We start from the raw sequence: 22,820 nt of genomic DNA on the forward strand, positions 1-22,820 counted from the left end.
AGATATGGTCTTGAGGTTACATTGATCGGTATGTGAGTGTAAGCCTCTTTGAGATCGAGGGAGCATAGCCAGTCGTTTTGATTTAGAAGGGGATAAAGTATGGCTAAAGAAAGCATCTTGAATTTTTCTTTTACTAGATGAATGTTGAGATCGCGAAGGTCCAGGATGGGTCTGAGATCTCCTGTCTTTTTGGGAACTAGAAAGTAACGGGAGTAGAATCCCTGCCCCTTTTGATCTAGAGGAACTTCCTCTATAGCGTTCAGAAGGAGGAGGGATTGGACCTCCTGAATAAGGAGGGCTGATTGAGGACTGTTCAAAGCAGACTCTTTTGGCAGGCTTTGAGGTGGGAGAGTCTGAAAGTTGAGAGAGTAGCCGTGGCGGATGATGTTGAGGACCCATTGGTCCGAAGTGATTACTTCCCACCGGCTGAAGAACAGAGAAAGTCGACCTCCTATTGGTTGAGGCAGGAGAACAGGAACAGGGATACTGGCTATACTGCGGAGAAAGAAGTCAAAAGGGCTGTGACTTCTGCTGAGGAGGTTGTTTCGCAGGTTGCTGCTGTTGCTGCTGTCGGGGAGGCTGACGTTGCTGTTGCCTCTGACGTCGAGGTTGTTGAGCAGTGGTAGGCAATGGACGGGCTGTGAAACGGCGTTGATAAGCCGATTGCTGCCTGTATGGTCTCGGTGGAGGAGGCTTCTTTTTATTCTTGAGCAGGGTATCCCAGCGCGTCTCATGAGCCGAGAGCTTTTGGGTGGTAGAGTCCATGGAATCCCCAAAGAGCTCATCCCCTAGGCATGGGGCGTTGGCTAACCGATCTTGATGGTTAACATCAAGCTCGGATACCCGAAGCCAGGCCAAACGGCGCATAGCCACCGACATAGCTGTCGCTCTGGATGTAAGTTCAAAGGTGTCATATATGGACCTAACCATAAACTTACGAAGTTGGAATAGAGACGACAAGCAGGAGTGAAAAGATGGATGTTTTCTTGAAGGAAGATACTTCTCGAAGGAAGCCATGGTGGTAAGGAGATGCTTTAAATAAAAAGAAAAATGAAAAGCATAATTACTAGCTCTATTTGCTAACATAGCGTTTTGGTAGAGCCTCTTACCGAATTTATCCATGGCCCTTCCTTCTCTGCCAGGAGGGACAGATGCATATACACTGGCTCCTGAAGTCTTTTTAAGGGTGGATTCGACAAATAAGGATTCGTGTGGAAGTTGTGGCTTGTCGAACCCAGGAATGGGAATTACCTTGTATAGAGAATCCAGTTTACGTGGGGCCCCTGGAACAGTTAAAGGAGTCTCTAAATTTTTATAGAAAGTTTCCCTCAAGATGTCATGAAGGGGAAGCTTCAAAAATTCCTTTGGAGGCTGATCAAAATCAAGGGCATCCAAAAAAGCTTTAGACTTTTTGGATTCAGCCTCCAAAGGAATGGACAAAGACTCACACATCTCTTTCAAGAAATTGGAGAAAGAGGAAGTGGTCTGCTTGGAGGATGGGTCAGGGAGAGCCGAATCCTCCTCCTCTGAGGAACATTCTCCTTCAGAAAGAAAGGGTTCCTCTGAGTCCCCCCACAGATCAGGGTCTCTGACATGGGAAGAATGGTCCCGAGACTCAGGTGTCGATGTTTGCATGTGTCGGGTTTTGCGTACCGACTTACCCGACCTCATCGATACCGAGTCAGGCGATGTTATCGGTCGCACCGGTGCCGAAGTCTGTACCGATTGATGGTGAGCTGTCGGCTCCGGTGCAAGGACTGGCATCGATACCGATGAAGTTAGGTGAAGCGGTACCGAGACAGTAGAAGCAGGTAAGACAGGTTCGACAACCGGTACCGACACGGGTTGATGTACAACCGGTACCGATGGCTCGGTGCGGACTGGCACCGGAAGGTTCGGTGTCATTATAGCAGGAAGGAGTCGTTCTAATTGCTCCTTAAGCTGCACATGAAGGATGGCCGTAATGCGGTCATCGAGGGATGGCACCGGTACCGCTTTTTTCTTCTGCGGTACCTGCGGTGCCGCTCTACGCCCCGGAGATGAGGAGCCCGATGTCGAGGGACTCACCTCAATAGGGGCGGAGCGCTTCCGCTGGCGTCTAACCGGCGGCAGGACTGGGCTCACTGCACTCGAGGCCGGAAGACGTTCCAGCGGGGAAGGCTTCTTAGCCGGCTTACCTGACTGTTGGGATGCCGGTGTGGAATCACGCGGCGTCGAAGACGAGGGTGCCGACTGAAGCGGTGCCGAAGCCGGAGTCGAAGGAACGGGGTCGGACATCTCGGCACCGAATAACAAACGCTGTTGAATTAAGCGATTTTTTAATGTTCTTTTCTTTAAAGTAGCACAGCGGGTGCAAGAAGAGGCCTGATGCTCAGGACCCAAACACTGCAAGCACCAGTTGTGTGGGTCCGTGAGAGATATAGGCCTAGCACACCGCTGGCACTTTTTAAAACCCGGTTGAGGGGGCATGAAAGGGAAAACGGCTTCCGCCAAATCGAAGGCCGAGGCTTCGATGGTGGCAGAAGGCCCCGCCGGGGAAAAACCGAAATTGAAGAAAAAAGAAGTTTTTTTTTTTTTTTTTTTTTTTACCAAAATAAAAGTAAAGTAATAAAAGAAAGTAATAAAGTCAAAAGTTTACGCGAGCGGGAAGGCAAGTTATAAAAAAATTTCAACAGCCGTTGAAAACGCGTCTTCTTAGCTCCGCGGAAACTAAGAAACTAAGAAACTGAGGGACCGCGCGCCTCTGTCGGGCGGGAAGGCACTCGCGCGTGCGCGGTGCGGCCGAGCTAGAACTTTCTAAAAGTTCTTAGAGTGAGATCACTCTAAAATTGTCCGTACCGGGGCTCCGTCGGTGCCGTCACCCATCAGTCAAGAATAGCTGCCTGCTTGTCCTGGGATAATAGATTTAACTAAATATCCATAAACTCATAACTCATGGGGAAAAGGAAAGTTAAATCTAAAAGTTTGACACCTGTTGTTTTAGGTCCTATGGACAGACACTTGACTTTTTCCCTAGACTCTCCAGCACAAAATGTATCTGATTTGAATTCTCCCATATTCGGAGCATCGATGAGTCCCCTACAAAGGACACCCCCCTTCATCCAATATCCAGTGTAAGTGGGAATATAACTCCCACTACTTCCACAGGTCCTGTGGTATCATCCACTTCAACAAGTAAATTGATTTTTACAGATATACCTAAACCACTTGAGTTTACTAGTGTAGTGGATGAACAACCACTAGCAGTGGAAAAACAGTATATCACCTTAAAGGATTTATGGTTAGGTATTTCTAGAGTTGAGGGGTTTCTCAGAGAATCAATAAAACAAACATCTGTTTGAGAATGTGGACGCCAATTTAAATTGTCTGGAAACTAGATTAGGTGTGATTGAAACTCAAAGTAACACATTGCAAGCTGTTTCACTATCTGCTGTAAAAGATTCTATGTCATTGCATTTAAAAATGGAAATGTTAGAAAATATGCATCGGGGAAAGAATCTTTGCTTGGTTAATTTCCCAGTGACTCATTTGTTATTACCAGAAATATTATTAAGAAAATATTTTAAGGAAATACTGGGATTACCCAATGCGGATAGTTATCCAATAAATAATTGTTATCATATTCCCCAGAAGAAAAAGGAAACTGTATAGGATGTGGACCATCTGGTAACTGATGATGTTAATTTGACAGAGTTTTTAGAAGATTCTCAAGATGTATTCAGACTCGGTCCACAATGATACTAACATGTATGAGTGAGACAGATAAAATGTTGTTAATGAAACTTTACTTTAAAAATAGACTGACCAAGTTCTGTGGGGATTTGGTTAGTATGTTTCCTGATGTCTCAAGAGCTACCCAGTTTAGAAGAAAATAATTTTTGAAATTGAGAACTAGAGTATTGGCACTTGAGGCATCATTTTATTTGAAGTTTCCTTGCAAATGTTTGGTTAAGACACAAGATACTGAATTTGTCTTTTGGGATCCCATTCAATTGCAATAATTTTTGGTAGCTCGTGAATAGAAGTGAGATTTCTTTTCTTTTTCATTCTTTGATGAGAAATTAGGTTAGGAATGTCCAAAATGTCCTAAATTAGTTGGGAATGACTTGGGTTCATTAGAATTCAACCCATTTCTTTGTTTTCCTTTAAAATTTAGTTGGTAAATAAGCAATATGCTCCCCCTTTTTGTGGGCTTGTAAAGGATTGTTTATTTTGCATTGTTTGTTGTATTGAAAATTTGTATGGAAACCTTTTGTTCCTTGATATCTGTATGATATTGTAAATGTATTAAACTCAAATAAAAAACAAAACAAACAAAAAAAAAAACACAATGAGGGTGGACTTAATTGCTTTAAGATTGTGTGACAACCACTGGCACAGAAAATATTGTGCAGGTGGAAGAAGAATAGATTTAACTAAATATCCATAAACTCATAACTTGAGTTCAAAGCCAGGCTAAACCCCCTATTTTTCTTCCACATATTCTCTGGAGACTGATGAACTGACTCGTGCATGTTGAAAATGTATCTGCCCTTTTCTTCTGTGTCATGCCTTTTATATATTTGGGCTACACTGAGATCATCCATCCTTTCCCCTCTCTACTACAGTGTTCTTCAACCGCTGGTCCACAGACCGGTGTCTGTCTGCAGAAAATTCCTGCCGGTCTGTGCAGGGCTGGCGAGAGCCTCCAATAGTAGCATCCTCCCCTCCACTCCCCTCCCAGCAGCTCTCAGTACTTGCCTGCAGCAGCGATTCCCTTCGGCAGCCTTGGGACTTTTACTGAGTCGTGGCCCACATCTGATGATGCAACTTCCTTTTTCCTCAGAGGCGGCGCAACTCATCAAAGGACCCAAGGCTGCCTAAGTGAATTAGAGTCGTGGCCCACCTCTGATGATGCAACTTCCTTTTTCCTCAGAGGCGGCGCAACTCATCAAAGGACCCAAGGCTGCCTAAGTGAATCACTGCTGCAGGCAAGTACTGAGAGCTGCTGGGAGAGGAGCAAGTCACTATTTGAGGCTGGGAAGCTGCTGGCTAAAGGGAGAGCTACTACTGGACCTGGAGGGAGAAGGAGAGATGCTGCTGGGAGGGGAGGAGGGAAAAGAGTTACTGTTGTATAGGGGAAGGAGGGAAGGGAGAAGGGGTACTGCTGGACAAGGGAGGAGGAAAAATGGAAGGAAACAGCTGGCAGAGATTAGAGGAGGGGAAGGGAGAAGGGTGGAATAGAGAGATCAGATGAGGGAAAGGGGAGAGACAGGAATGAGAAAATAAAGAGAGATTGATGCTGGGAAGGGGGACAGCAGAGAAATAAGGAGAGAGTGACAAAGATGCTAGATCTGGTGTAGGAAAGATAAAAATGAAGAAAGCAGTGAAGCTGGAATGAATCAAGTAAAAAGGAGAGATGGGGCACAGGCTGGATGGAAAGGGGAGAGGGGCATAGAAAGAAGGCAGATACCATATGGAAGGGGGAGAGGGCAGACTGGATGGAAGGGGCAAGATGCTGAATTGAAGAGACAAAGAGGACAGATGCTGGAAGGAAGAGAGTGAAAGGAAGATGAAATCAGAAACCAGAGATGGCAAAGGGTAGAAAAAAAATTATTGTATTTCTATTTTGTGATTACAATATATCAGATTTGAAATAAGCACCCTGCTAGAGCTGGTGTTAGACATAACTGGGGACTGCAAAGACCAGACAGTGCTTCTTTAGCTTCCAGCTGGCTTAGGGCTCTCTCTGACCAGGGGGCAATTGCCCTAGTTGCACTCCTCTAACACTATTCCCGTCATGTGTGACTGCGGTATTCTGTTAGCATGATATTTCTGTGTAGCATTCTGTAACAATTTGGCTTGTTCAGTTTTCTTGATAGTAGAGGGGATATTTGTGAAGGGGAGGGGAGACAGGGGTTTTGTTGATCCTTGCTCTGTATTACTTGTATTTATAAAATGATAATTGTACAGAATGTTGTTTCATTTTTATACTTTTAATAACATACGTTCAATATAAAATCATAACTGAGGCTTGTGCGGATGGGATCAGATGGTTTGCGGGAACCAAGCTCGCAGGGACAGGGCAGGAACAGGGTTTTTTTTTCCAATTTCAGTCTTAGTAGTTTGCCGGTCCATAAAATAATTATTTTATTTCCGCAAGTCCATAGGTGTAAAAAGGTTGAAGACCTCTGCTCTACTACATTTGGTTAACTTGTAATAACCGTGAAACCTTTAATGTAGCCACTTCTAGAAACTTTGTTGCATTTTTTTACCCAATCAAAATTTAAACCACCTTCATGTGTAAAATGAATAATGGTATAACAATAAATATCCTAGGACTTCCCAAACTATGGGTTACAACACCCATGTTTGAGGTCACAACCTTTGTGAGCTGTCCAAAGCAACACCTGTCCTGTGCCTCTAGGAGTCGCATGCTTTTTGTGACAGCAGTAATAGGGTTGCAGCTACAGAAAGTTAGAAAAGTGCTGTCCTAGAAGCTAATGTGCCAGTATTTATGAAGAAATTGATGCTGCAAAGAGGTAGGATACTTCTGAAATAGCCAACACATGGCAAAAAAAAACAAAAAAAAAACACAACAATCATGAAGAAATTACAGAAAAGAGAAAAAAGGGTTTTGGAATGGCCTTCACACAGTGGAATGGGATGATAAATCATGGCTGTTTCATCTGACAATTTTAGTGTGATGAACTGGCCACGATGAGTTGAGTCTGGGTCTGATTCAGTGTTGGGGACGACGACAATGCAACCCCTCCCCCACAGAATAATACCCTCTCTCTCTCCTTCCTGTCAGCGAGGTTGACACAGGTTTGTTTGGTTGTTTGTTTTTTATTTGAAATGGGTTCTACATGTAAGTATATCCATAATAGAAGGGGCTATCATCAATAATAACATTACATAAAAAGACAAAAAGAAGTGGTGTTCCCCTCTCTCTAGTATCTTCTGGTGCTTCCATTCCTTCTCAATCCTGTCCACTGTCTCTACCCCGAGCTCCTCCATTTTGGAAGTGATGTGGTTCCAGCTGACCAAATCCGCCACATTCTTCTCCAGGGCTTTGCACTCTCTTTAAACAATGTCCCCTTAAACAGAGGATGAAGATATGAAGAATCCCTTCAAGAAACCCCTCCGGCTGGCCAGGCCAAACAGTGATCCTTGTTAAAGTCTTTGCTTTCATCTGCAGTGTCCGGACATTTTGCTACAAGCTGAAGAACACTCAGCATTTCCTGCCTGCAGCCCAAGCAGAATGGGACGATTCAGCGTGGCTGCAATAAAATGTCCTGTGATGAACTGGCCATGATGAATCGTCTTTAAAAAAAAAAACACAATATCACCAATAAAAAAGGGAAACTAAAAGAATTGGCAAAAGCTTTTAGCTCTCTGTTAAGAATCAACACAAATGTAATAAAGACAAATCTATAAAATATAAAGGAACTTCAGTACGGACTCAGTCAACCCTTTGATTCATTTTTAGCCCTGCGCAAGTGCTTATTGATAACTAGCACCAGACCCATTAGCATTCACATTTAATTTTTGAAAAAAAATTCACCTGGGACATTATAATGTGTTTATTCTAGTCATCAATAAGCACTTGCCCGGGGCTAAAAATGAATCGAAGGGTTGACTGAGCCCGTACTGAGGTCCCTTTATATTATATATATATTTTTTAAATTACGTTGGTGTTGATTCTTAACAGAGATCTAAAAGCTTTTGCCACGATGATTTGTCCCATTCCTAGATCTTAGATGTTACGAGGAGATCTTAAGTACGCAACAGATACAAGACAATATGTCTATGCTAGAAGATTTTTGCAAGAAGGAAAAATAGAAAAAATAAACAAGAATAAGCAGCTACGGGAAACATGGTAGTTTCCTATCAAGGAGGTAATATAAACAACTGATTAAAAGAATGTCCAGTCTTTTTGCACCTATTATATTTGATGCTCTCTTTTGAATCTGTTAAATCTATTTTGTTTTTTTTTTGTTTTTGTAACTTTTCCATCTTTTTGGGTTCTTTGATACTAATGTTTTGAAGTTTTCCCTAAAGTAGTTTCTTTTCTTGTTTCCTTCTTTTTATATATCTTTTGTCATATAAGCAAATATTTTTCTGAGGTACTATAGTTAGATTGTGAGCCAGTTTGGGATAGAGAGGGAAGTTCAAAGGACCTAATTAGATTATAACTCAATTTGATTGTTTGTAAACTGCTTTGAAGCCTGCATGGTGATTTAGCGGTATATAAACTCTACATTACATTAAATAAAATAGATAGTAAATATGCATTAAAATCTGCAGAAAGTTGTTGAGTTTAACTCTGTACCATATAGAAGCTGTAACATTTTCTATTTTAAAGCATACATTTTGATCAGAGGTGCTGAAATGTTATGGCCCAATTTTAAATCGAAAATCAAGAAGAACTACTATATATAAACAATTTAAAAACAACCCAAAACAGGAAAAAATAGTAAAGGCTCCTAGGTCAAGAGGACTGTATATAGCTTTATCACTAAAAAAAAAAAAAAAAGTGGAGAAAAAAAAAAAAAAAAGAGATCTCAGAAATAAGGTTGCCTACACAATTTGACATAACATTTCATTGTTATGTTGAATTGTGTGGGCTCCATTATTTCTGAGGTCTCTCTTTTCTTTACAATTTTTAAGTGATAAAGCTATATACAGTCCTTTTGACCTAGGAGTCTACTATTTTTTTCCTGTTTGGGGTTGTTTTTCAATTGTTTATATATAGTATAGTTCTTCTTGATTTTCGATTTAAAATTGGGGCATAACATTTTGACACCTCTGATCAAAATGAATGCTTTAAAATAGAAAATGTTACCATTTCTATATGGTACAGACACCGACACTATTTTACCCATATAATTTCATTTACAGGAATTATCTTGTAGGAAAAAAGTACTTACCGGTGGAATAACAAAGAGTTCACTGCCCATGAGATCAAACAAACGCACAGTTCCGGTACTTTCTGTGTAGGCAAGAAGTGTACAGTCATGGCTCCAGGCCACCCTTCTCCAATGGGGATTAGGGTCTTTGGGTACTAGAAAATAATACAACCACATACACTTATCATTTAAAATTAAAAACAGCAATTTAACTCCTCACTTTTACTAGTCAAATACAGCATGTCCTCTTAAACAGACTCATTTAGTTCTTTCATTATACACAGGATTGTCATCTTTGTAGGCAAAGAAAAGCTGGTCTTAGTGATAAGAGAATTCCTGTGATAAGTCTGAAACATAGCCAACTTGAATACAAATAAGAGCAGAAAGTATGGCATTAAAGGGGAAAGGGGGAAAAGGAGTTTAACACATCAAGGAAACTAGAAATAAACTTATTGTTACTGTGACCTGGCCATTTTCTCCTCATCCTCGTCTTTCCAGCTCAGTTCAAATTGGCCTCTAGTGGGCTAGATTTAATTTGCCTACATTTCTAATAACCCAGGGGGTATTTCCTATTTTACAACCCTCCCTCCCAACTCACTTAATCATCATTCCTGCAATAGTATTCAGTCAGAAGACATATACGCAGTGCTTCCAGAACTCTGCCCTTGTGCGCCTCCTGCCAGATGCCCCTTAGGGATTTTGGCCATCCAAAAAGGCTCTCCACATTTAATTGACATACGCTAGAAAAAATGCCATGTAAGGCAGTGCTGAGTCTCCTTTAGATGACTCCAGCTTGTTGTCTCGGGCTCTGTGGCCTCTGCGCTCCTGCATTTAGGATGACCGCCATTCTGGGGCTCTAGAAGGGATTTACTTCCAACCAATGGACCCCCTTCCCCGACAGTTCCTGAGCACTAGAGAGTAAAGAGGAGGCTAAGCCGACCACTCATGCCCCCTTCCACATGATGCACAGCACGTGGCGCAAGGGTGCACCTTGTGGACCCATCCAGTGAAAACCTGGCATGAATTAGGGGTAAAGGAATCTGATGACTCCATTCTAGCCAGGTGATCTGAAGGTTCTAGAGATCTTTAAAGAAAAAAAAATAATAATCGGGAAATCCAATATAGCCACCACAGCAGTGTTTAGTGCCAAAAAACGGTTCTAAAATGCTTTAACAAAAATTTTAAAAAACAACAATTTCTTGATTTTAGAGGTGGGGAAACCTACAAAAAGAGGCAGAAAACAAAAACAAACCAACAGGTTTTAAAGACTTTCAAACCTCCCCCCCCCCACATACACACATTTTCCTCATTTGCTATAACAACCTTACTCACTGTGACCTGTGCTGGAAATGTGCTATAGCCTGCCTCAACCCCAAACATAATTGAATCTGGAAGAAGAAATCACTGCCTCAAACGAGTGCTCTTCCAGCGCTGAATCTTTGGGGTGCCAGCCAGACCAGTGTCTGATTAAGCCTCGACCCCACAGACCTGAATACACGAAGGGGGGGGGGAAGTCAAAATGCAGCTGTCATCCTGTAGGACCCCAGTAAACATCCAATGGACGCCTGACAGCCTGCACTCAAGCCCCTGTGACGCAGTAGGCAAGCAATTCTACCAGGGGAACCTACCACGAGCTCCATAAAGTTTCTGAAGGCTGGCCAGCAGGTGCCACAAAGGGATTGGCCTGTCAAATTCAGACTTCAGTCTGCTTCTCCTCCAGATAGGCAGAGCTGGACCCACAACTAGAGAAGATCTTAGCACCTAAGTCAGTCAAAACACCACAAAAAGACCAAAATCAACAAAGAAATAAACAGAGCAGATCAGAAAGACTCCTTCCGGCTCACACACAGAAGGGAAAACTGAAGGGGGCAGCAGAGTCCTCTAGTGAAAGAGGAGAGATTCAAAAGCTGGAGTGGATTACTTATGCATGGATCGCGAGCACTGGGATATTACCCATCTGTCCAGGACACATATATTGTACTAGAATTCCAATTAAGAGAACAAAAGGGAACTTTTTCACAAGTACTCTGTCAATAGATCTAGTTCATTCCTACTCTTTCAGCAACTTAAATAACTCAACTGTTTGCCAATACTAAGATGCAGACTGTTTACCAGTGGGTGAAAGGTTGTATATATTTATACAAAATAAAGGCCTCCTTTTTCTCAGAGAGTAAGTCAAATCTCTGCCAAACATGGAGAAACTTGAGAAACACAGAGATCTTCAAAGATGAGGAGGGGCATTTTCGATAGTATATTTAACTTTGGATGTTTCCCATAAGACATCCAAAGTCGGAGGCAGAGAAATGGCTATTTTCAAAACCAGCAACATCTTAAGACAAATATATACATATATATATATTTAGATTTTAGCAAAGTTGGATGTACTAAGGTTGGACACCTTGGCAGCTAAGACATCTAAGTAGGCAATCTTTAAAAAAAAAAAATATACTTAGATGTCTTAGCTGCCAAGGTATCCAACCTTAGTACATCCAACTTTGCTAAAATCTAAATACACCACATCCCTCTATCCAGTTCTCCGGTCACCCAGTCAAAGAAATTGATCAGATTTGTTGACAAGATCTACCTCTAGTGAATCCATGTTGCCTCTGGTCCTGCAATCCACCAGATTCCAGAAACTTCACCATTCTCTGTTTTAAAAGCATTTACATTAATTTGCTCACCACAAATGTCAGACTTACTGGCCTATAATTCCCTACTTCTTCCTTATTTCCACTGTTGTGTAGAGAGACCACATCCGCCCTTCTCCAGTACCACTCCCAACTCTAGCCATTAAGCTAAGAGCTATCAAAAAGTTAATAAAAACACATTTGTTCAGCAGATTGTAATAAAGTTAACTGAAGTGCTTCTGTACAGGCACACCAAAATGGTAAGGTACAAGTTATAAGCATGCTCAGAAAATGTTTCTCAGTTCCAAAAATAGGGTAAAATGGCAAATTTTTTTTCAATGGAGGAGGGTGAATAGTGAAGTGCCGCAGGGATCTTACTGGGGCTGGTGCTATTTAACATATTTATAAGTGATCTGGAAATTGGAACAAGTGAGGTGATTAAATTTGCAGATACTAAATGATTCAAATTTGTTAAAATACATGCAGACTGTGAAAAATTCTAGGATGATCTTAGGAAACTGGCAGATGGCAATTAATATAGCCAAATGAAAAGTTATGTACATTGGGCAGAATAAGCCAAACCATAGTTACCAGATTCTAGAGCCACCTTAGCAATTAGCACCTAAGAAAAAAGATCTAGCTATCATTGCAGACAATACACTGAAACCTAACACCAAATGCCCAGTGGCCTAAAAAGCAAACAGGATGCTAGGAATTATTAGGAAAGAATGGGAAATAAAGCTAAGAATATTATAATGCTTCTATTATTCCATGGCGCAACATCACCTTGACTAATGCATTCAATTCTGGTCGCCACGTCTCAAAGAAGATAGGAAAATTAGAGAAGATTGAAATAACAGTGACCAAAATAATAATAATAATTTATTCTTATGTAATGTAATGTAATGTAATTTATTTCTTATATACCGCTACATCCGTTAGGTTCTAAGCGGTTTACAGAAAATATACATTAAGATTAGAAATAAGAAAGGTACTTGAAAAATTCCCTTACTGTCCCGAAGGCTCACAATCTAACTAAAGTACCTTCAGCTCAGGGTGGTTCACAGCAAATAGAGATAAATGAACAATAAATTATCAACATAAGCATTAAAATGTTCATTGGAAGATAGAATTACAATTAAGTCAAATATTTCTCAAACAAATAAGTTTTAAGATTTTTTTCAAAACAAATAATAAGTCTGAGCTTGGGAAATTAGAGCATTCCAACATGAATTCATTGTGCCAGCCTGAAATGCAGGGGTTTTTCCCAAGACTATCTTGCTGCTAAAGAGGCTAGGGCTAGGGCTCTTCAGCTTGGAAAAGAAATGGCTGAAGGTAGATATGATTTAAGTCTACAAAATTTTGAGTGGTGTAGAATGGATAAAAGTGAATTGATTTTTAACTTTTTCAAAAATATAAAAAGAATAAGGGACACTCAAAGCTACATGGAAATACCTTTAAAACAGAAAGAATAATTAAGCTATGGAATTCATTGCCAGAGGAAGTGTTAAGAGCAGTTAGATTTAAAAAAAGGTTTGGAAAAGGTCCTGGAGGAAAAGTCCATAGTCTGCTATTCAGATAGACATGGAGGAAGCCACTGCTTGTCCTGGGACTGGTAGCATAAAATGTTGCTGCCATTTGTGTTTTTGCCAGCTTGTACTTGTAACCTGGATTTGCCACTGTGGAAACAGGATGCTGGGCAAGACAGATCATTAGTCTGACCCTTTGACATTGCTTGCATGAGTGGCTGATTCATCCTGCTCACCTGCAGACAATCCTATTAATAGAATTGCACTTGTGTAAAAACATCGAGTGGTTGTACATGTGTTCTGCTGCTGATTTTGTGATAACAAGAGGGCTGATAGGTGCCAGTGTTTTTATTTGTTGATGAATTATCTATGTTGAGTTATAACCTGCCTAGGTGTTAGGTGACATCAAGAGAAAAGATAGCAGTATGCAAGTAACTAAAGAACATACAAAGGCTAATTATCTGGTATTTTTAATTTCTAGTTAAATGTATTCATGCATAATCAGCTGTAGAAAAAGATTGACAAGAACAAATGACAAAAAAGGTTATTGAGGCATGAACTTTTAAGGACTAAAGCTCAGTTCATCAGATGCATGTAGAAAAGGTAATTCAAGAGAACGCCAACATTTAAAACTGTGTCTCTCAAACTGTGTGCCATGGCATAGTGGTGTGCACTGAAGAGATTTTGGGTGTGATACGAGAGATTCCAGAATTTTACTTTATTTTTAAAAATTCCCTTCATAAGTATACACTAGAATAGATGGCATGTACATCACAATAGCAAGAGTCTGTCAATGTTATGAGCATCTGTGTGCATAAGGATACCACTCGGACAAGCATCATTCTTTGACATGATTGGTCCTTGAAAACTAACGGTAAATAATTTTAGTTTTATTTTTTTATGCAATAGTTACTCTAACTTAAACAACAACACAATCAAGGCTTTGTTACCGTTTGGATCTTTTTATCTTTGTGAATGTGGATTTTCAGCTCTGACAGAAATTAAATCGATAAAAAGAGAACAACTGCAGATGGTGGATGATGAAATGCATGTTTCTTGTCTACTATCGAGCTGCGTTTTGAGTTAATTTGCACTCAAAAGTAAGTGCATCCATCGCATTGATTAGCAATTCTATTCTATCTACTTTTGTTTCACCGTTGTTACAATTACTCATATATACCTTAAAGAACTTTAAATAACACTCAAATTTAATTTTTTGTTGGCTTTGCAATTTTATAATTTTAATTATAATGTGCCACGAAAAAATTTGTCCATTTAGTGTGCTGGAGCTAAAAAAGTTTGAGACACACTGATTTAAAACAAGAAAAAAAATGAATGTCACAACATTCAGATATGGTTAAATATCAGAAAAAAAGTGTTTTATTTTAGTTTCTTACCTTGACATTTTCCAATGACTGAACCAAAGTCATCTTTAGCAGACCTACAATTTAGGGAGAAAAAAACATGATCAACTATCTCCCAGAGGTCGGTAGCACCAAAACTACAGGGACATGTGTGTACATATGTGTGTGTGTGCGGTCTGTTATGAGCATTCATTTCTCTATAAACATTTTGCTACTAAGGCATTTCTCTTAATTCAGCTCTGGTGAATCAAAGCAATTACAAATGCTTAACCATAATGCACAACATGAACTAACCGGAGATTTGTCAGATAGATTAAAAACTGACAAATCTCCGGGCCCAAACGGAATCCACCCAAGAATACTGAAAAAGCTCAGAGATGAAACAGCGGAGTTACTGCGGCAGATTTGTAATCTATCCTTGAGAACAGGGGTAATCCCGGAGGATAGCAAATGTTACACCTATCTTCAAAAAAGGATCGAGAGGAGACCCGGGGAACTACAGACCGGTGAGCTTAACCTCAGTTCTGGGGAAGATGGCCGAATCATTGATCAAGGAAAGTATCACTGAACACATAGAAAAAAAATAATCTGTTGAGAACAAGCCAGCATGGTTTCTGTAAAGGAAGATCATGCCAAACGAACCTATTGCATTTCTTTGAGGGGATAAGCAAACAATTGGACAAAGGAGACCCTATAGACATCGTATATCTGGACTTCCAAAAAGCTTTCAACAAAGTACCCCACGAGTGCCTACTAAAGAAGCTGTGGAGTCACAGGGTGGAAGGGGACGTGCACAGATGGGTCAAAAATTGGCTGGCCGACAGGAAGCAGAGGGTAGGAGTAAAGGGACACTACTCTGACTGGAAAAGGGTCACGAGTGGTGTCCCACAGGGGTCAGTGCTGAGGCCATTGCTGTTCAATATATTCATTAATAACCTGGAAACAGGGACGAAATGTGAAGTTATAAAATTTGCAGGCGACATAAAACTCTCCAGTATGGTCAGAACTGTTGAGGAATGCAAAGAACTACAAACTGACCTGAACAAGCTGGGTGAATGGGCAAAAAGATGGCAAATGAGCTTCAATATAGAGAAATGTAAAGTCTTGCACATAGGGAAAGGGAACCCGATGTACAGCTATACGATGGTAGGGAGGGTACTGGGGGAAGGCAACCTAGAAAAGGACTTGGGGATATTGGTGGATACTACGATGAAGCCAGCGGCACAATGTGCAGCAGCCTCAAAAAAGGCGAACAGAATGTTGGGAATTATCAAAAAAAAGTATCACTATCAGAACGAAAGAAGTTATCCTGCCACTGTATCGAGCGATGGTGCGCCCGCATCTGGAGTACTGCGTCCAATACTGGTCGCTGCACCTTTAGAAGGATATGGCGATGCTCGAAAGGGTCCAGAGAAGAGCAACAAAGATGATTAAGGTCATGGAAAACCTTGCATATGCCGAAAGGCTAGAGAAGCTGGGGCTCTTTACCCTGGAAAAGCGGAGACTTAGAGGGGACATGATAGAGACTTATAAAATCATGAAAGGCATAGAGAAGGTGGCCAGATTCTTCAGGCTAGCGGGGACATCAAAATCAAGAGGGCATTCAGAAAAACTGAAAGGAGACAGATTCAAGACGAATGCTAGGAAGTTCTTCTTCACTCAGAGAATGGTGGACACCTGGAATGCGCTTCCAAGAGAGATGATAGGACAGAGTACAATGTTGGGTTTCAAAAAGGGCTTGGATGACTTCTTGAAGGAGAAAGGGATTACAGGGTATAGATAGAGGGTTACTATACAGGGTACTTCAGGATTAGGGCACAAACAATGTAGGTGGTGGGAACTTAAAGGTCAAGGACCTGGAGGGCCGCCGCAGGAGCGAACTGCTGGGCACGATGGACCCCTGGTCTGACCCAGCAGAGGCAATGCTTATGTTCTTGTAACAATTGGCCCTATTTCCATTACAACCTACCCAATCTTTGGAAAGAAAAAGTTAACAAGTTCAGTTGATCCCATTGCATATTTATTCCCACAGTCACACCTGATTCAAGAAACCCTCTGCCCCTTATCTAAATGCAAATTCTGATTGCTTTCTTATAAAACAGACATGTCAAGCTCTGGCCCGTGGGCCAAATCTGGCCCACAGTGTGTTAAAAATTGGCCGCCAGACATTTTAAATTTTATACTAAATTTGACCCACCGGCATGAACCGCTGCCGCTGCCTTCACCGGGTCACTTCAAAGCAGCCTGCTGAGGATCGCCAGCCGGCTGTAGCGAATCTTACAGGCCACTGTCGACCTCGGTAGCACGTTCCTCCAGTACGTCAGAGGAGGGGGCGGGACTGCGGCAGAAGGAATGTGCTACTGAGGTTGACAGCGGCCTACAAGGTTTGCTACAGCCGGCCAGCGATCCTCAGCAGGCTACTTTGAAGAGAAGACCAGGCGAAGGCAGACATGAGTGAAGAGCAGCAGCAGCAGTGGCAGCAGTTCATGCTGGTGGGCCAGAGGAGACCGGGAAGAAGAAGGGAGGAAAACATGCAGGCCTTCGGGACGGGGCGGGCCCTGGTGTAGAAGTACCCGGAGGGAGAGAAGCAGGGGGTCCAGATGTACATATGCTGGACTGAGTGGAGGGTGGGGTGGGTAAGAAATAAAACAAAGGAGAGGGAGAGAGATGGTGGCCAATGGGATGGAGGGAGAGAGGGAAGGAACAGAAAGAGAGAGAAGTTGGACACAAGGGATGGTGTGGAGGGGTGATAGAGATACTGGACAGGGGGGTGAGGTGGTGTTTTAAAAAGGGATGGGGGTTAAAAAAGGTACTGGGGTGTTTTTAAAAAAGGACCGACAAGGGGGGGGAATATAAATTTGTATCTTCGCTGCCTAAGACGCACCAACATTTCCACCCACTTTTGGGTGGAAAAAAAGTGTCTTATAGAGCGAAAAATACGGTACTATCAATGAACAAGTTAAAAACTGCTGGTCAACATTCTTATGGCCGATAACGCCACTTTGCAAGGTTCACACATGTGACAGAGTTACTACAACTCCTCTTCCAGGAAAATACTCATACAGGTAAAAAAGAAAAAGGAATTTGCATTTTAGCTTTCTCCATTATTAATATTAATCAAAGTTTAACACCATTACAGAAGCTCATGTAACCGCTCTGAATTGCCCCCCCCCCCCCCCCCAAGTCATTAGTAACGGTATAGAAGCTTTCAATAAACAATGTATCACAATGCACATTACACACAAGCAGAGCTGCCAAGTTACACAGTTACAAGAGGGAGACACTTTGGCCAGTTCTAGTTTTAAACTTAATCCAAAGCAGCGTCATATTTGTAGTCTCTGGTTCTACCCATTAAATCAGTACTGCTGGTCCCATAATACATCAGGTTAGCAGAAATCCAAGACTAGTCTAAAATCTCCCTCCTGTAATTGGGTAACTTAAAAGTTTTGCATATGGTTAAGAAAGTTATACAAGACAAGAGAGAGACACCAACTTGTCTCACATTATGATGCAAGATATTAGAGTGGCCTAGTACTACAGCAGCTGCCTCAGCTCAATTCCCACTGCAGCTCCTTGCGACTCTGGGCAAATCACTTAACACTTCATTGCCCCGTGGTAAGCCTCTTTGATTGAGTAAACCACGATGGCAACTCATATATGGTGCAGATCTTGCTGAGGCCAACTTCTGTAAAATGGCATGCTCTTCAATGGAAGAAAACATACCATACCATATTGTTTCTTATACCCCCAAAAATGTCAACAAGGATTCATTGCAGTCTACAATAAGATTCCTTGAATCGTGGCTCATGGTGGCTAGCGCTGTTTATGGGACGATATTGAGGTCAGAAGCATGATAGTGCAGTATTTTTGTAGCGCCAGTTTTTCGTATGATTCTGGGTAATTCTAGTTAGACAAACATCTGTGTTAGTTAAGGACCGCGCCCAAATAGAAGCGTACGAAAAATAGGTGAATAAAACATTTAAATATAATGTAGCTAAGGCCAGAAGAAAAACACACTAAAGATTAATATAAGGAAAAGAATGGTGTTTTCTTGTGTACTTTGCTGTTGAGCTAAATCATGGTAGAAATCAGGATCATGATTACATGGAGTCCAGTTTAGGTTCTTTGTATGTACTATGACTGTCCTGTCTTAGGTCACCATCTTGTGCCAGTGAATAGTTTCTGTTCTTTGTTCAGCTTCCCGCCTTTAGCCTCGTGGTTCTAATTGAAAACAGATGTGCTCAGGCCAGTTAGGAAAAAAGCATATTAGATTCCATATTCCAAACTGAGATATAAAATGTATGAAGTATGAATGGCCAAGATATGAATGAAATTATGAATGTTTGGGGCCCATGAATGAAATATAAATGGTTTTATAAGCAGAAACATTAAGAAAAAATCTTGAGCACAACATCTGGAAGTGATTAGAGTCAGTCTCAAGAATAGGGAAAAGGGGGGCATTGGAAGCCCATGCTTCAGGAAGAGGAGAGGGGGATTTAACCCCCCCTTTTTCTCCTGAGTAAGATTTCTGTGTAAGGCTGTGCAATTTGAATCTGTCAGCTTAGGAGTTTTTTTTTTCCTTTAAGGCTCAGAACTTGTCAGCATGGAAGGACTGAGAATTTACCATGTTAATAATTGTGAATTCTTTTGAATGTTAATGTTAATTCAGAAATCATCTGAAACTTTGACTAACTTTTAAACATGGAGGAATGTTTCTTTGTCTAAACTTTGAGACCACCCATAGAAATGTTATTGGTCGTCAAACTTGATGATGTCACTAAACCAAAAGTTATATAATAGACTGTAATGAGACTGTAAGAAGAGACCATTGTGAGAAGGCCAGTCTTTGGCCACGATGATGATCTCCCATGAGCGCAACGTAAGCAATTATGCTGTTCTTTTGATCTAATAATGGGAAAATAGAACCAATAATTCAATAAATCCTGGTTATAATTTTAAAACCTTGCGCTGGTGTCATTTTGCATGTAGAATTATTTTCAAACCTGAAGCTTTCACAAATGGCGTCAATGCCCCATGCTCATCCTGAACATACATTTTAGTTACAATAGATTCCTATGCTTTAGATGAATGTACTAACATGAGAATCACAAAACAGGAGATGAAGATTACAAAGAGAAGAGATGTGTCCTTAACAGTTTTCTGAAGTGATAAGAAGAAGTTTGACGTAAATATATAGGGAAGTTATTCCAAATCTTGGGACCTTAAAATGGAAAGGTAGCTTTTAATATTTTTTTTTCTGGTGAGCTTGTTGAATAGAGGGGAAAGAAGTTTAAAACGATGTGTTGTTTTTTTTAATTAATCAAATTATAAATCAATCATCCTACTTCTTTGAGCCTATTTATATCATAATCAATCTACCTGCTTATATACACACATATATTAGTACCATGTACTGTGTTCATACTACTACTGTTTCTTTGCACACCTAGTATCATATTCTATGTATGTATTGGAAATATTAACATCCTGATCAATCTTGTTATCTGTGCATTATCTATCACATCCTCTACAATTCTAGGTATCCCAACTACTACTACCGTATTTTCGCGGATATAACGCGCACCATTGTAAAACGCGCACAGGGGTATAGCGCGCAGAAATCACGATGATATGTACAAAAACTTTTCTATACCGCGCTCAGGCATATAACGCGCATGCTGCCCGACTCTCCTTTCGCCCGCCCTGACTTTCCGTGCGCTGTCCCGACTCTCCGTTCACCCCCCTGACTTCCGTGCACTGCCCTGACTTTCCGTGCGCTGTCCCGACTCTCCGTTCACCCCCCCTGACTTTCCGTGCACTGTCCTCCCTTGAAGTCCTGTCCCCCCTTGAAGGTCTGTCCCCATCCTGAAAGCCTGATGCCCCCCCCCGACGTCCGATACATCCCCCCCCCCCGGCAGGACCACTCGCACCCTCACCCCGAAGGACCGCCGACTCCCCAACAATATCGGGCCAGGAGGGAGCCCAAACCCTCCTGGCCACGGCGACCCCCTAACCCCACCCCGCACTACATTACGGGCAGGAGGGATCCCAGGCCCTCCTGCCCTCGACGCAAACCCCCTCCCCCCAACGACCGCCCCCCCCCAAGAACCTCCGCCCGTCCCCCAGCCGACCCGCGACCCCCCTGGCCGACCCCCACGACACCCCCACCCGCCTTCCCCGTACCTTTGTGTAGTTGGGCCAGAAGGGAGCCCAAACCCTCCTGGCCACGGCGACCCCCTAACCCCACCCCGCACTACATTACGGGCAGGAGGGATCCCAGGCCCTCCTGCCCTCGACGCAAACCCCCCTCCCCCCAGCCGACCCGCGACCCCCCTGGCCGACCCCCACGACCCCCCCACCCCCCTTCCCCGTACCTTTGGAAGTTGGCCGGACAGACGGGAGCCAAACCCGCCTGTCCGGCAGGCAGCCAACGAAGGAATGAGGCCGGATTGGCCCATCCGTCCTAAAGCTCCGCCTACTGGTGGGGCCTAAGGCGCGTGGGCCAATCAGAATAGGCCCTGGAGCCTTAGGTCCCACCTGGGGGCGCGGCCTGAGGCACATGGGCCAAACCCGACCATGTGCCTCAGGCCGCGCCCCCAGGTGGGACCTAAGGCTCCAGGGCCTATTCTGATTGGCCCACGCGCCTTAGGCCCCACCAGTAGGCGGAGCTTTAGGACGGATGGGCCAATCCGGCCTCATTCCTTCGTTGGCTGCCTGCCGGACAGGCGGGTTTGGCTCCCGTCTGTCCGGCCAACTTCCAAAGGTACGGGGAAGGGGGGTGGGGGGTCGTGGGGGTCGGCCAGGGGGGTCGCGGGTCGGCTGGGGGGGAGGGGGGTTTGCGTCGAGGGCAGGAGGGCCTGGGATCCCTCCTGCCCGTAATATAGTGCGGGGTGGGGTTAGGGGGTCGCCGTGGCCAGGAGGGTTTGGGCTCCCTTCTGGCCCAACTACACAAAGGTACGGGGAAGGCGGGTGGGGGTGTCGTGGGGGTCGGCCAGGGGGGGCGCGGGTCGGCTGGGGGACGGGCGGAGGTTCTTGGGGGGGGGCGGTCGTTGGGGGGAGGGGGTTTGCGTCGAGGGCAGGAGGGCCTGGGATCCCTCCTGCCCGTAATGTAGTGCGGGGTGGGGTTAGGGGGTCGCCGTGGCCAGGAGGGTTTGGGCTCCCTCCTGGCCCGATATTGTTGGGGAGTCGGCGGTCCTTCGGGGTGAGGGTGCGAGTGGTCCTGCCGGGGGGGGGGATGTATCGGACGTCGGGGAGTCGGCCGGGCAAGAGGGCTTGGGCTCCCTCTTGCTCCGATCGTGGATGCGGGTGCGGGTGGGAGCGCGTGCGAGCGGTCGTTCGGGGTGGGGGTGCGAGCGGTCCTGCTGGGGGGGTGAATCGGGCGTCGGGCGGGGTGGGAACTATGTTTAAAAACTTTTCTATACCGCGCTCAGGCATATAACGCGCGAGGGGTATGCGCGGTACGTAAAATCACGTATAACGCGCGCGTTATATCCGCGAAAATACGGTACTACTACTACTAATAATAATAATAAATTTATATACCGCAAGGCCGTAAGGCCGTAAAGTTCTATGCGGTTTACAGTAGTTAAAAAAAATAAAAAAGTTGAATAGAACTAAAAAAGTTAAAAGCCAATAATTAGAGACACTAAAATGATCAAAATAATGCATAATAAAATTTTTATGAATTAGCTGTCTAAATACTTCGAAAACAGATATGTTTTTAGATGTCTCTTAAATCCTTCTGTGTTCATCCTATCATGTTTCTAGTGGGGACTAGCCAATTATCTCCTCTAAGTTGTATTATTGGCTATAGTAGTCTGTGAAGAGATGGTCTTTATCCCTTTCTTGAGGTTTCCAATGTCCTTTTCCAGTTTTAGGGCTCCTTTTATGAAGCCGCATTAACGGCTTTATTGCACGTGATTTTTTATCACGCATTAACCCCCGCGCTAGCCAAAAAACTACCACATGCTCAAGAGGAGGCGGTAGCGGCTAGCGCAGCCAGCAGTTTAGCATACACTATTACGCGCGTTAAACCGCTAACGAGACTTTGTAAAAGGAGCCCTTAGTTCCTTCGGAAAGGTGTTCCACCACTTTGGAGCCATCACCAAGAACATCGTCTTCCTGACACTTGTATTTGATGTCTCTGAAAGAGGGAATTTCCAGCAGGTGTTTTTGGCTCAAGCGCAATGCACATGCTGATGTGTGGTGATGTAGTCTGGCTGCTAGATATTATGGTTCTAAGAGATGAATGATTTTGTATGTCAGCAACAAGATCTTGAATTTTACCCTGTTTTCAACCAGGAGCCAATGTAGCCAGGGTGATACTTGTCTGCCTTGATTTTCCCAGCAGAAATTTTGCTACTGCGTTTTGTACCATTTGAATCTGCTTAATCATGTACCTGTAAAAAC

At 43.1% G+C, this 22,820-nt stretch overlaps 1 protein-coding gene across 1 annotated transcript in view; it reads right to left on the reverse strand.

Moving 5' to 3' along the window:
* NBAS (NBAS subunit of NRZ tethering complex) overlaps window positions 1-22,820 on the reverse strand; it is an 852,905-nt gene that overhangs the window by 791,270 nt on the left and 38,815 nt on the right. Inside the window, exons 6-7 of the mRNA XM_033937554.1 lie at window positions 14,445-14,488; window positions 8,913-9,046 (exon numbers count right to left, since the gene is read on the reverse strand). Of these exons, the coding sequence (XP_033793445.1) occupies window positions 8,913-9,046; window positions 14,445-14,488 (178 nt within the window). The remainder of the gene's footprint in view (window positions 1-8,912; window positions 9,047-14,444; window positions 14,489-22,820) is intronic.

The sequence above is a fragment of the Geotrypetes seraphini genome, chromosome 3, assembly GCF_902459505.1.
Source record: "Geotrypetes seraphini chromosome 3, aGeoSer1.1, whole genome shotgun sequence".
In the NCBI taxonomy this organism is placed as follows: domain Eukaryota; kingdom Metazoa; phylum Chordata; class Amphibia; order Gymnophiona; family Dermophiidae; genus Geotrypetes; species Geotrypetes seraphini.